The sequence below is a fragment of the Rhinopithecus roxellana genome, chromosome 19, assembly GCF_007565055.1.
Source record: "Rhinopithecus roxellana isolate Shanxi Qingling chromosome 19, ASM756505v1, whole genome shotgun sequence".
In the NCBI taxonomy this organism is placed as follows: Eukaryota; Metazoa; Chordata; class Mammalia; order Primates; family Cercopithecidae; genus Rhinopithecus; species Rhinopithecus roxellana.
In genome coordinates this window covers 43,596,983-43,611,739 of record NC_044567.1, presented here as the reverse complement: position 1 = coordinate 43,611,739, position 14,757 = coordinate 43,596,983, and the positions used below count along the sequence as shown (strand labels likewise).

The 14,757-nt window shown below is 49.6% G+C and overlaps 1 protein-coding gene across 1 annotated transcript in view; it reads left to right on the top strand.

Moving 5' to 3' along the window:
- MPP3 (membrane palmitoylated protein 3) overlaps window positions 1–14,757 on the top strand; it is a 30,373-nt gene that overhangs the window by 7,231 nt on the left and 8,385 nt on the right. The window contains exons 8-16 of the mRNA XM_030923910.1: window positions 780–854; window positions 3,774–3,970; window positions 6,806–6,870; window positions 8,235–8,255; window positions 8,850–8,891; window positions 10,535–10,699; window positions 10,805–10,885; window positions 13,636–13,729; window positions 13,930–14,038. Of these exons, the coding sequence (XP_030779770.1) occupies window positions 780–854; window positions 3,774–3,970; window positions 6,806–6,870; window positions 8,235–8,255; window positions 8,850–8,891; window positions 10,535–10,699; window positions 10,805–10,885; window positions 13,636–13,729; window positions 13,930–14,038 (849 nt within the window). The remainder of the gene's footprint in view (window positions 1–779; window positions 855–3,773; window positions 3,971–6,805; window positions 6,871–8,234; window positions 8,256–8,849; window positions 8,892–10,534; window positions 10,700–10,804; window positions 10,886–13,635; window positions 13,730–13,929; window positions 14,039–14,757) is intronic.

The following is a 14,757-nucleotide window of genomic DNA, read 5'->3' as shown; positions in this document are numbered from 1 at the left end:
CAAAACAAAAACCCAACAAAATAAAGCCCCCTCTGTAGAGGATGCAGATTGCAGGCAGGCCCTTCGGTCCTTTTGCCCAAGCTTGCTTTTTTGTGGCTTTGGGTGCCAACTTCCTTGTGCTCCAGAGCAAGGGTATGGGCTGTCTGGGTAGTGGAGAGGCCAGGAGGTGGTCTGTTGGGGGCCCTGCTGTCCTGGTCCGACAGCATTCTTCCTTGTTGGGCCCCTGGCATTGGGCAGCAGGGTCTCTGTAGATGAGGGTGAAGGGAGCTCCTGGAAAGCTGGGCATGACCTGAGATTGGGGAGATGGAAGCAAAGAGGGAAGTATTAATCAGAGGCCAGCCCCAAATCAGTCAGGAAAGAGGCAAAGGAAGCTGAAATGGGTTGTTCAAATGACCCAAGAGGAAAGCAAGGAAGGGAGCCCTCTGGGACCCTAGCGGTCAGCAGGGATAGAGGATTGGAATTCAACACGTAGTCCTTGGGTTCTCATGGAAAGTCTTCTGTCCCTTTGTCTTTTGAAAATACAGTTACCAACCCTCCACTGCTAAATTTGAACTGACTTTAAAATAATAAAAATACAAAAAAATACAAAAAGGTACAGTTACTTGGTTACTGAGTTTTGCTTTAGTTCATTCAACCAGGGCACCATCCTAGAAGGGTGGGCCTTGGGAGGCTGCAAGTCTGACTTTCTGAACATCAGTTTTTAGGCCTGAGAAGTAGGAGTTGAGCTCTTGGAGGGTTAGACCTGGTAGGCGAGAAGCTTCTGTTCTCTCTCGTTTCAGGCCCAGTCCCAGGGATCCATCACCCTAAAAATCATCCCAGCCACCCAGGAGGAAGATCGCTTAAAGGAGAGCAAGGTATGGGGAGGTGGGCCTCGCGGTGCCCTCTCTCAGCTTGAGAGATGCAGCTCGCTGGCTGGGGGCTGGATCCAGTCCAGCCTCTTGAAACAGTCATTCGGGAACAGATCATATATCTGGTCCTAGTAATCTGTGCCCATTGAAGGACTTTAATTCCGTCACAAAGTGATTCATTTGTTTGTACCCTGCCTCTTTCTAAACGGGATTTGACGTGGCTTACTAATAATAAAAGACGAGGTTATTTTAATTGAAATAGAAACTCAGGGCCATGAAGAGGAGGAGAAGGTACCAAGTGTGCTGAATTCTGAACCAATTAAGTAACTGCCATTTGTTTAATGGTTGCTAAGCCTGCCTTATTTGGTCACCTCCTCTGTGCCAGGCACTCTGCCAGATGCTGGAGACAGGGACTCTTGGTAGCTTCAAGGGTTCCTGGTGCAAAAGGGCATCAAATCTTTCCTTGCTATGTAATAAGTGCTTTGTCAAGATTCTGTACAAAGAGTTACAGTCACCTTTGAGGGTGTCAGAGTGGGGGTGTTGGAACTGAGACCTGAAGACGGTAAAGAAGAGTAGGACCTTGGCAGGGTCTGCCCATACAGAGGCTCCCTGGCATTCTGGAAAGGAGCACGTTAAGGGCAATGTGGTGGGGCTTTGCAGGGAGGATGGTGGTGGGTTTTGCTGGGGAGGTGGGTTAAGCTTATGTTCTGAATGGCCTCAATGCCTTGTTAAGGGTTTTGGCATAATCCTTGCTTAGTTTGGGGCCTCTTAGAAGCTGCCCCTGAGACAAGGATTTTAATGCAAATGGTTTATTTGGGGAGTGACCCCAGGAAACACCAGTACAGGACTGGGAAAGGGAAGACAGCTGATCTGACTAAGGGTGTGTTATCAAGCAGGTTACCACTATGGGCAGCTGGAGCTTAGTCCTGCTGGGAACTTGGGGAACTACTTCCTCCCCTGTGGAACACATGCCTCTATCATCCCACCCAGGGGCCCTGGGAGCTGGGCGATCTATACACCAACTCCTGCCAGGCTGCACCTGGGGGATTAATTCCTAGCAACTTCTGCCTGCTGGATTAGAGAAGAGCAGGCTCCAGTGGCCAGAGAAAGTAAGTCCTTAGGCAAAGAGATGCAGGTGCTGGCAGCTGGAAGTCAGCCCAGGCTGCACTGAGTGGTCCAGCCCTAGGGCATATGGGAAGGCATCCCACAGCCCAAGAGATAGTCCCATAGGTTCTAATAAGCTCTTAAAGGTGTTTTTTTTTTTTTGGTGTGTGTGTATGTGTGTGTGTTTTAAGGATGGGAGTGGTACAGTTATATTTGTGTTTTAGAAAGCTCCCTGAGGCAGCCAGGGGGAGAGGGTGGAGTGGGTAGAGGTAGAGGTTGGAGGCAGGGAGGCCTGGTAGAAGGCTCTTGTAAAAGCCCAGGTGAGACGTTATTAAGACCTGAACTGTGAGATGGTGGTTGATGAGATAGGAGGGCATCACTTTGATTTCACGGTACATTTGGATCTGAGTTTCCTGGCAGCCAAGGCAAAAAGGATAGCATAATGAATTACATACTGTTGAGCAGAGAATGGAAGGAAGCATGCCAGTTTTCAAGATTGATTCCCATACCTGCCTGTCAGTACTTAATGCATGAAAGAAGAGACGTTACAGCATCTGGCACAGAGGGTATGTCAGTCGATACTTCGAAGAATGTGGATTTGTAATGGAATGTGTCTTCAATGACAGTTTTTTGCAGCAAGTGAAGAAATAATCTTTATATAGCTGTTTCTTATTTGTGCTCTTTGGTTAAATCCCAGGGCATAATATTTCCTGTTACCTGATGGAAAGTGATTCTTTTTAGGGCAAGCGAATGTGGTCCCCATATGCAACTTTGAGGGTTCTGACTTGAGGAACCCTCTTTGAGGAAGAGAATTTGGTTTTCCTAAAGGACAAAATGAGTAGCCTGTCCCCCAGCCCATCCTTCTTGAGTATTTCTTCTTGATCCAGATGCTTGCTTTGGGCTGGCCACTTAAGATTACACTCTTCTGAGTGCTTAGGACCCTGGTAACATCTGTGGCTGGTTAAGGGTATCTGTCCCCACAACGTATGCCAGAAAGTTCTTACTGTTGTCCAATGGAATCTTTTCTGGTTGGCATATAAAGGAATATAGTTTGTATCTGAGGAAGACCCCTGATTGCTTTTTTTTTTTTCTGTTTGCCACTGAAGTGATTGGGCCCTAATGGTCTGAAAATAGAAATAAATAAAATTAACCCATGCCACCAAATTATAGAAGAGAACAAGGAAGTGTGAAAAATGCTGTGTACTCACACCATCCTCTCCAGAGAGGGTGACTCTAGAGTAGAGGGGGGAATTGGGGCTTGGCCGAGTCTATGGCCGATGAGGCAGGATTGAGCTGTAAGAGTTGTGGGTGTCAATTACCCACTGAAAAGTGATGGTGAGGAGTCAGTAACAGTAGTTTTGTTGATATTTGTGTTCTTACCCAAACATCTAGATTACTTCTATAACAGATGGCTGCTGCCTTCCGTCAGCTCAGTTGGTGTGTCAAAAATAACACTTGAGTTAGAAATTGTGCTTGCCTTTACTTTTTGTTCCCAGGATTAGTTGTTGCTGTGTGTATGCTAAGAGGCTGTTATGAGGACAGCTGGTCAAGTAAATAAGGAAATATTTAGGTGAGAAAGAGATATTCAGTCATGGGGCCTATTAATTTTCTGATTCTTGATGGAATTCCTGACTATAGTATCCCAAATGGTTGAAGAACAGTTAAGAATGTATGTGCAGTGTTTCCAAGTGGCTTTCTATTCGAAAGGCCGCTTGGCCCTCCTAAGTGTGGGTGGTCGTTGTCATGTGGCCTTTGATGTGGCAATGACCTGTCTGTGCTCACGTGGGGAAGGGCCGCCTCATCAGAGCCCTCCTTGTGCAGGTGTTCATGCGCGCCCTCTTCCACTACAACCCTCGCGAGGACCGGGCCATCCCTTGTCAGGAGGCGGGCCTGCCCTTCCAGCGCAGGCAGGTCCTGGAAGTGGTGAGCCAGGACGACCCCACGTGGTGGCAGGCCAAGCGAGTCGGGGACACCAACCTTCGAGCCGGCCTCATCCCCTCCAAGCGGTTCCAGGAGAGGTGGGTTTGGGGTGTGTTGTGAAGGGCTGGTTCCAGAGTGGCAGAGGTGCTGGCACATGACAGGCCCCCAAGTCTCTGTGTCCTCACAGCCAGAGGGGCCTGCTGAGCGTTGTTTCCCCAAGGTAAGTACCAGCTGCACTTGTGTTTGGTCTTTTCCCGTAACTAGTGGTGATGGCTATTTGAGATTTAAAGGAATCTAGTGTGTGTGTGTGTGTGTGTGTGTGTGTGTGTGTGTGTGTGTGTATGTATATATATACACACACACAAAATACATGTATATACACAAATATATATATTTGTGTGTGTGTGTGTATATATATATATGTATATATATATATATACACACACACACATTTCACACACATTTTTTTTTTTGAGACAGAGTCTCACTCTGTCACTCAGGCTGGAGTGCAGTGGTGAATCTTAGCTCACTGCAACCTCCACCTGCCGGGTTCAAGCGATTCTCCTGCCTCAGTCTCCTGAGTAGCTGAGATTACAGGCGTGCTCCACCATGCCTGGCTAATTTTGTATTTTTAATAGAGACAGGGTTTCGCCATGTTGGCCAGGCTGGTCTCAAACTCCTGGCCTCAAGTGATCCACCTGCCTTAACCTGCCAAAGTGCTGGAATTACAGGCATGAACCACTGGGCCCAGCCTAAGTTAATGTATATTTTATAATGCATGCTTAGAGAATGCTGAAAAATAAAATATAAAAATACAGAAGAGAGGCTGGGCATGGTGGTGGCTCACAACTGTAATCTCAGCACTTTGGGAAGCCGAGGCAGAAGGTTCCCTTGGGCCCAGCAGTTCGAGACCAGTCTAGGCAACATGGTAAGACCTTATCTCTACAAAAAATAAAAACTTAACTGGGCATGGTGGCACACACCTGTAGTCCCAGCTCCTTGGGAGGCTGGGGTAGGAGGATCGCTTGAGCCCAAGAAGGTCAAGTCTGCAGTGAGCTGTTACCACACCACTGCACTGCAGCCTGAGTAACAGGGTGAGACCCTGACTCAAAAAAAAAAAGAAAAAAAAAAAATACAGAAGAGGAGGACTATGAAAGAAAATTCCCCACGCCTCACCCCTATCTAAACAGCAGTTTATTTCCTTACTGTGCTTTTTATGTGAGTGTTGCATACAGAATTTGGGGTCTTGCCTTTTTTTTTTTTCCTTTTTAACATTTTTGGCATGAGTATTTTCCATATTATAGCATCGTTTTTGTGGTGTGATTTTAGTGGCTATATACTAACTCATCAGGAACTGTGCCATTCATTCCTAGGCGGCAGGTACTTAGGATGAATTGAGCTGGCCTTGTGCTGAGCATCTTGCAGGCTGCTGTGAACCTGGGGTTTCTGCCCTGGAGGAGCTTATAGTTCAGTGGAAAAGTCAGACACTCCTCAAACAAACAGTTTATATAAACGTAATGGGTGCAAGGGAGGAGGACGTGGTGCTCTGTGAGTTCATATTAGGAGGCTGCGTCCTCATCCAGGAATGCAGGGAAGGCTTCTCGGAGGAACTAGCTAAGTGATTTCACTGCTTTCCTATGGCTGCACTTTTATTAGGTTGTTCCCAATTCCTCACTGTTAAAAGGCTTCAGTATACTTACCTTGCACATAGACTGTTCCTCATATTTCAAATTATTTCTTTAGACTTCCAAGAAGTTCAGTCTTGGGTCAGAGGGTGGCAGTTGTGACTTCCTCTGTGGGTTGTAGCCCTCACATCTTTTCGTGTGTGGACTGTGGTAAGGACAGAACCTCAGGGTTCACCCATTTCAGTGGCCCTCAATGTGTGGCCCCCTGGCCGGGGCCTTCAGCATCACCTGGGAACTTGTTAGAAATGCAAATCCATGGGTCCCACCCAGAAACTCCACATTCTAACAAATGTTCCAGCTGATTCTGAGGTGCCGAAGTCTGAGAACGAAGCTCTGTCCCCTCGGGAACCCCAGACCCATCTCCATTTTAGGGTTCACAGGTCTTGGCAACATCTTACCAGAGGATGTGGGGAGGGCTCTTCAGCTGCATTTTTTTGTTGTTGTTGTTGAGACATAGTTTCACTCTGTCGCCTCGGCTGGAGTGCAGTGGTGTGATCTCAGGTCACTGCAAACTCCACCTCCCAGGTTCAAGTGATTCTCCTGCCTCAGCCTCCCGAGGAGCTGGGATTACAGACGTGCACCATTATGCCCAGCTACTTTTTGTATTTTTTCACCATGTTGGCCAGGCTGGTCTTGAACTCCTGACCTCAAGTGATCCTGCCACCTCGGCCTCCCAAAGTGCTGGGATTACAGGTGTGAGCCGCCACACCCAACCCTTCGGCTGCATTTCAATGTGGAAATCTAGACACCTCTGAGAGCCTCACCTCTCCACTGACAGCCACACTGGACAGTCTGCCCGGGCTGAGCCTTCCACTGAGGGGAGGGTGTTAAATTAGAGTCACTTCTGTCCTCGGCCTCTCCTGGGAGTCATTCTGCTGTTTCCCAGCTCCCTCAGAGATGGGGAGGCTGGAGAGTAGAGAAGGGGCCGCCTCTCCTTGGAAATGGGCCATAGGAGAGTAATGACCAGCTGAGGACCGTACACCGGGCTGGACCCCTGTGTGGCCATCTTGAGCTGGATGAGCCATTTCTGGACTTAGAGGCTCAGTTTCTTCCTCCTGGCGAACCAGTGAGCCCTGTGAAAGTGTTCCCTTTGTTGGAACTTAGTGCAAAGCAGGAGGCCCTCAGAGTGTCCAGTGTGTGCCCACCTGTGGGATCCAGGCCTTGGTTTCCCAAGTTTTCCAGAAAGTTCCTTTCAAATGATTCTCTGGCCCAGCTCACGGGCCCGCCCATCCCCTTGTGCCCCTGCAGACGACTAAGCTACCGGAGAGCCGCGGGCACCCTGCCGAGTCCCCAGAGCCTCAAGAAGCCGCCCTGTGAGTAGCTTGTCAGGGATGGCACTCCGGGGAGGGCTCGGGGTTAGGATGAGGGAGGATTCAGGCTGGGAAGAAGCAGGCAGTGGGCTGGAGGGGGCATCAGGGGTCTTGTCTGAGCTCATGGACTCCAGAGGAAGGAGGGGGTGGGAAGTAGGAGGTGGCTGGAGTCCCTGGAGAGGAGCTTGTATATTTGGAATCCATAGATGATGCTGGGGGATATGTTAACAACTTTCCCAAAAGGATGTGCAGACGTGTGTGTGTGTGTGTTCACGCGCGTATGCATGTGCGTGTGAGGATCTACAGCTTTCGTTAGATTCCCAAGGGCTCTCTGACCCTGAAAATGGAAGAAGCAGTGGCGTTGGAAGGGAATGGAGAAGGCCGTGTGTGACCCGGTGCCTCTGGTAGGGCTGCCAGACTGCCAGACTGGGCAAATACAAATAAAGGATGCCCAGTTGAAGCTTGAATTTCAGATAGATGACAGATTGGTTTATAGCATAGGTATGTTTTTATTTAGTTTTTATTATAGTATAAGTATGTCCTGTGCAATATTTGGGACATACTTACACTGAGAAGTTACTTGTTGTTTATTTGAAATTCAAGTTTAAGTGGGTGTCCTGCACTTTATCTGGCAACTCTACACCGTGTAGCCCTTTACACTTCAGAAAACACGTCCACCTACTTCTTGGAACGCTATGAAGTCAGTAGAGTCAGGTATTTTTTCTAAGCTGGGAATATGTAGGGTCACAAGGTTAAGTGAGCAGAGGTGGGGTCACATTTTCTGAAGGCCTGTGATCAGAGCCCCAGGGTAGGACCCCATGTAGAGAGGAAGCTTTTCCAGGGCATGATCTCTCCGGTACTAGAGGGCAGACTTGTAACCGAATGAGTGGCCTGAGCAGGTGCCAGGTGACCAGAACACAGATGGCCTGCAGCTCTGCTCCACCCTGCTCCACCCTCAGGCATCTGCATTTTCCAGGGCCAGACTCCAGCCCCAGAAAAGAGAGAGTGGGTCCTATTCTCACTGCAGGATCCTAGAGTAAGCTGCTCCCTGGGCCCCTGACAACGGCCACTTTTCCAGACTTGCTGTCAGGTTAGAAGGGCCACTGAGTGCAGTGGCCTTGAGGCTGCTGCGCCACTGACGAGCTGGCTTTCTCTGGGCTGCTAATGAGACACACACAAGAAGACTAATTAGAGCAGGTCTTGGGGTTTAATAATGTACCACAGCTCAGATCACAGGTTCACTGGAGGAAAGGGAGAGAGGCCAGATGGCGGGCTCCTCAGGCACCCGGGCCGTGGCTGCCCTCAGCCGCAGGGTCCCTGCTTCCCTCCACTAACGCTGTTCCATCTGTCTTTTGTGCAAACTGCAGATGATCAGCCTTGTGACAAAGGTAGGCCCAGTATCTGTCCACTGTCCACAGGCGCGGCCCCTTTTCCATGGAACGTTTGGGGCCTGAGGGACTCGCGTTCTTTCCCCATGTGGGCAGCTGTGCCCCTCCCGCTGTCTGCACACCTCTTCCTGCTCTGCCAGCCAGACTGGGCTGTTTCTTGAGGCAGGCAGAGTTGGTGGGGACAGGGTTCAAGGCCTTGGGGCCCCTCCCTGCCCTCCTGACATGCGGGGCCCAGCCTTTCCAGGACTCAGCTGTGCTGTGATGGGGCTGGGTAGGAGACAAGGGGTGGGAGGGCAGGGCAGGCAGGAGTGAATCCCTCCTTATTCACACTGCTCACACTCAGGGACTGGGGAGGCCTGCTGGCCTAGAATCCCCCTTAGGGCCTGGAAAGGCTGTTAGGGGCCTAAGCATGGAGAACTGAGCAAAACAGAAGACTTTGCTTTCTGGGGGTATCCAGGACATGGGATTTCCCCTGAGCTCCCCATGAGACACCATCCCAGGGGGCTCTTCCTGCCTGGCCATCCAGGGGCTGGATCCCCGGGCCAGATGTGTCTGGCGGGACTCACTGGCTTCCTTTCCTCTTTTGCTTCCCAGAGACCTGTGACTGTGAGGGCTACCTCAAAGGGCACTATGTGGGTAAGTAGCTCCCCCTGACACCCACATGCACAACCTGCCCCACCCCAGGCTGCAGAGGCAGGGAGAGGTCACAGCAGGGTGATGTGAGCCCCAGGAGCAGCAGAGCCTGTGGGACCCCCGTCTCTCCTCAGTTCTCTCAGCCTGAGCGGGAGCTGAGCCTGCCCAGGCATTGAGTCCCCACCCAGGTTTTAACCCAGCCATGGGGCACACACCCCTACATTAATACCAGTTCTATTATCACCATCATCGCAGTTGGAGTTTATTCAGTGTTAACACCACCACCACACAGTGAGGGGTGTTTATGGCTCTCCAGAGCCCCTTTTCACTTCTTTTACTTTCGTCAGTTTTTTCAGAGGTCTTAGAGATAGGCAAAAAATTTTTTTTTGTTTTTTGGTTATTTTTTAGAGACAGGGCCTTGCTCTGTCACTCATGCTAGAGTACAGTAGTGACATTGCAGCTTGCAGCAGCCTCAACATCCTAGACTCAAACAATCCTCCCACCTCAGCCTCCTGAGTAGCTGGGCCTGCAGGCACCTGACACCATGCCCAGCTGATTAAAAAAAATTTTTTTTTGTAGAGGTGGGGTCTCGCTATGTTACCCAAGCTGGTTTCAAGCTCCTAGCTTCAAGCAATCCTCCTTTCCAAAAAGTTTTTGAACTTTTTTTAAAATTATTTTTTGAGAAATGGTCTTGCTTTGTTACCCACACTGGAGTGCAGTGGTGTGATCACAAATCACTACAGCCTCAGCCTCCCAGGCTCAAGCGATCCTTCCATCTCAGCCTCCCTAATAGCTGGGACTACAGGTGCATGCCACTACATCTGGCTAATTTTTGTATTTTTTGTAGAGACAGGGTTTCACCATGTTGCCCAGCTGGTTGTGAACTCCTGGGATCAAGTGATCCCAGGCCTGCCTTGGCCTCCCAAAGTGCTGGGATACAGGCATGAGCCACTGCACGCAGCCCCTTAGCTTTTATTTTGAAGTAATTTCAAACTTACTGAAAAGGTGTAAGAATTATATAAAGAACTCCCATATACTCCACAGCCAGATTCACCAGTTGTTGCTCCTTTGCCATGTTTGCTCAATTTCCTTTCCTACATCTCTGCATTTTTTTTCCTGAGTCATATGAGACTTAGTTGTAGACATCATGTCCCTTTCCCGCTAAATCTCTCAGCATGTATTTCCCAAGGCCAAGGACTTCCTCAGGGCAGTGATCAAATTCTGAGAATTTAAAATGCATCCAAATCTATTATATGCTGTTATTTAAATGTTATCAATTGTCCCCATCATGTCCTTTATGGCATTTTCCCTTGGTCCAGGATCTGATCTAGGACCACACATGGTATTTGTAGATTCATATCCTAATTTCACAGATAAGGAAATTGAGGCTCAGAGAGATGAAGGGACTTGTCCAAAGTCAGTCACGTGCCAAGTAAAACAGTGACCTTGAGCCCTAGTTTATGAATGCAGGGGTCACCCTTTCATCTTACCATTGTGTTTCCCGAACAACCTCTTCCAGTAGCAGGAGGAGGTTGGGAGAAGTCAGTGGGACTCAGTCCCATCTCCAGGTCTGGCCAGGTGGAAAAAGTCTCTTCTGGGAGATCCTGAGACAAATGCCATGGTGTCCTTCTGCCCCTCCTTCCAAGCTGGTCTTCGGAGGAGTTTCCGGCTGGGCTGTAGGGAGAGACTGGGTGGCTCCCAGGAAGGGAAGATGTCCTCCGGAGCTGAGTCTCCAGAGCTGCTGACTTATGAGGAGGTGGCCAGGTACCAACACCAGCCCGGAGAGCGGCCCCGCCTGGTGGTTCTGATCGGTAGGTGCCATCCTGTGTTTCCAGGAAGTGATCTGGTTTCCTCCCTGGAGCAGGTGGGGAGGGAGCTCAGCAGGGACCCTGGTCAGCCTTCCTCTTGTTTCCCAGGGTCTCTGGGAGCCCGACTGCACGAGCTGAAGCAAAAGGTGGTGGCCGAGAACCCACAGCACTTTGGTGTCGCTGTTCCACGTAAGAGGGCCCATGTGGGGGTGTGTGTTTGCCTGCACACGCACAAATATTTCATGGGGACTTAACTTCCCAGATTCATCCAAATCCTTACTTTGGGTTTAAAGGATCACCAGGCACTGCCTGCTATTGGCAAATTATGGGACAAAGGCATGATGGGAAGAAATCCACTCTCAGTGGTCCTCTGAGACCCTCTGAGGCAGAAGCTGGAGGACCATTTGCTTGGTTCATGCCTGGGGTGGGAGGTGAGTCCAGAGCACATTGTAGGCAAAGTGGCAGCCTCAACCTGACACCAAGGGGCCCCCACAGTAGGGGGCATTCCTCCTCATCATGGTGAATTTTGACTCCGATGGCCCCTGCCCTCTGCTTGGATGAGAGGGCAGGTCAGAGAAGCCACAGAACCCTGTGAGTGGTATTTCTTGGCACTCTCTCATAGCCAGATTCCAGTTTGTCAGGGTGGCTGGGTACATTCCTGGGTGATGCCTCCCCTGCCAATTCCTGGGGCTTGCTGCTGCTAGGGGCACTCTGGGATGTCAAGCTCCAGTGGGCAGAGGATCCTGGTTCTGAATGTGATAAGGAGGATGAGGAGGAGGAGAATGAAGGTGCCAGGTAATATGCCAAGAGATTTTATGTGCAGTCCCCTGGGTCAGCCCTCCCAGTACCCCTGAGAAGAGAGATTGTTATCATCTTGTATGGCAGAGGAAGACAGTGAGGGTCAGAGAGATTAACTAACTTGTCCAATGTCACACAGTTGGTAAATGGTAGAGCCAAGATTCAAACCCAGGCAGCCTGCCCCAGTCATGTACTTAACGAGGGTGCACAATGGCCTCTCACCTGCTGCCTGCCACTTCGTGCCCTTGGCTGCCCCTTTCCTTTCTGGGACTCACTCTCAGTCCCCCTGGCCTCAGAGGGATGCAATGTGAATGCCTGGTGGCTACTGAGAGGGGTGCTGTGGCCGTGGTAATGGGGCCTCCTCAGAGTGTTCTGGGGCAGAGCAGCCACGAAGCCTTACTTTGATCACACTGCTCTCCCTGGGCCCAGCACCTAGTCTGTGGGTTGTCAGAGCTGTCTTCCAGAGCCCAATTTGAAGTGGCAGGGATGTGGGGGAGGTGGTGGCACTGGGGAGGCCATTCTGGCAGGACACCTGTGATGAACCTGGAGGGCTTCAGGGAGCCACAGCCTTCCAAGTTTCAGGGGGAGCGAAACAGGACATGCAGAGGTTGCTAACACACTGATTGAACCCTCTGGATCCATCCTCTGGGGAAGAGGTACCTGGATGGTCAGGCCCACCTGCTTCTAGGCACTCCACAGATAGACTTTCCTCCTTGGTTTTAGAAACTGGGGGAGTCAAGGAAGCCTTCCCAGAGGCAGTGACTTTTATGCTGGGTTTTGAAGTGTAAATAGGAGTTTTCCAGGCAGAAGAGAAAGGAATCGTTTTCCGTACTGAGTAAACAACATGTGTGAAGGGACAGAGCAGTGTTAGTGACTGGGGAGATTAGTGTGGATGATGTGCTGGAAAATGGAGCTGAGAGGTTGGGCAGATCATGCAGGTCTCATATATTCAGCTAGGGTGTTTAGAATGTAATGCATAGATAAATAAAAGTTTTTAAGCAGGGGGATGATGTGGTTGGAAAAGTGACCCTAGCAGCTCTGCCGGAGGTTGGACTAAGATGTCACAGATAGAACACAGGGCATCCCCTGGATGGTTCCCATGGGCCAGAAGACACAGCGCCCCAAGATCCCATTTTATCTTTTGGGAAATGCTGCGTGTGTGGCTTTGTGTGTGCCCTTATTATGTGGAAGACCTGATTTTCCTCAGAAGTGTGCATCCCAATTCTGTTATGGAAATCAATGAGAAAACACCATGTGTTTTAACATTTTTGTTTGAGAGCCAGCCTTGCTGAAACACATCCAATCCATATAGGGACGATCTGTCTTCCTGTCTCCTTTTTCTGGAGATGAGAACTAATTGACTAAAGAATTAAAAGCATACATCAGGGTCAAATGTATATGTGGCTCCTTTGCTCTCAAAAAAGAAAAAGCATTGAAGAATTAAAAGTTAGGACCTAGGGGTCTCTTAAGTGATTCTTCAAAAGCCACAGCATCTGCTGGGCACAGTGGCTTATGCCTATAATCCCAGCACTTTGGGAGGCCGAGGCGGGTGGATCACCTGAGGTTGGGAGTTCGAGACCAGCCTGACCAACGTGGAGAAACCCCGTCTCTACTAAAAATACAAAAGTAGCCGGGCGTGGTGGCACATGCCTGTAATCCCAGCTACTCGGGAGGCTGAGGCAGGAGAATCGCTTGAATCGGGGTGGCAGAGGTTGCGGTGAGCCGAAATCACACCATTGCGCTGCAGCCTGGGGAACGAGCAAAACTCTGTCTCAAAAAAAAAAAAAAAAAAAAGCCACAGCATCAGGGAGTCAGTTAGCAGAGTGGTTAAGGGTATAAGCTGGGCATTTGGCAGAGAGACCGATTCTGGCTATGCTCTCTACTGGTTGTGTGTCACTGTGCACAGCGCCGAGCCTCTCTGTGCCTCAGTTTTCTCAGCTGCATCGAAGAGTTGTTGTGTGAATCAGTGATACACCTGCCTGGAAAGGCACAGTGCCTGATACAGGGACATACGATGAGGTAGAAGTGCTTGGTTTAGACACAGCAGCAGCCAACTCCCAAATGAGTGCCTAAGCCTGCTGCTGTCCCCGCGTGCTGTGATGTGACATCTCTTTGCCCAGCTTTCCTTCTTTCTTTAAAAGATACCACCAGGCCCCGAAAGAGCCATGAGAAGGAAGGAGTGGAATATCACTTTGTGTCTAAGCAAGCATTTGAGGCCGACTTACATCACAACAAGTACGTTGCTTGATGGGCCAGTTGGCCTTCTAGGCAGCTGCGTATTTTTGTATCTGCCTGTATTCCACTGGAGCTCCTGGGAGGGCTCCCAGAAAGGATGGGGGAAGCGGGAGAGAAGTCATGTTGGGAGGTCCCCTTTCCTTTGCTAATTTAGGAAAGCTGAGGAACTAAAGGTCTTTTCCCCTTTGGTGGTGTTTTAGGTTCCTGGAACATGGTGAATATAAGGAAAATTTCTATGGAACCAGCCTGGAAGCCATTCAGGCTGTTATGGCCAAAAACAAAGTTTGTTTGGTGGATGTGGAGCCGGAAGTGAGTTCCTGGGCCTGCTGGCCATTTCTGGTTAATGGAATTTATAACTAGGGGATTGTACGTTTTATACAACACTTAACCTCAGCCTAAGGAATTTTTAGTCTGGAACACTAACTGTTCAGTTTCTTTGGGTCTTCCTTTGAGAAACAAATGAAAGCCTTGTACCCCAAAACATGCCCCTCTATCCACAAATTCTGCATTAATTGTAGGGAGCTTGTGGACACTCTGGTGGCCCACAGACCCAGGCTAGTAACCCCTGCATGGAACAGATCATGCTATAGTTGGTGGCGCTGATTGGCCATTGCAATGTGCCAGAGAATTAGATGTCAGTACCCAGGTGAAGCTGGGGCTGAGCGCTCAGTGCCAGGCCTCCCCCTCCCCAACCAAGGCAGGTGGAGTCAGTGGCTTAGAGAACCACTCAGGGAGGCAGTGAGGAGAGCAGTTTAAAGGGGACAAAGAGGGAGGGAGACATGGCCCTGTGAAGTGCTTCAAAAACATTTCCACTCCTGCACACCCAGCATGCTGTGGGCTCAGCAGGGGCTTAGCCATCTTTTTAACCTTGTCTTTTAGAAAAACTTCCAAGCTTTGAACTCAATCTGGGATTTTTTTTTCCCCTCTATAGAAACAGATCTCTGATTTTATGATATAAACTGTAGGCTTTATTTTAAAGAAGTTTGCTTGAAACATATTCCAAAAAGCATGTTATGCCTACAAAGGAA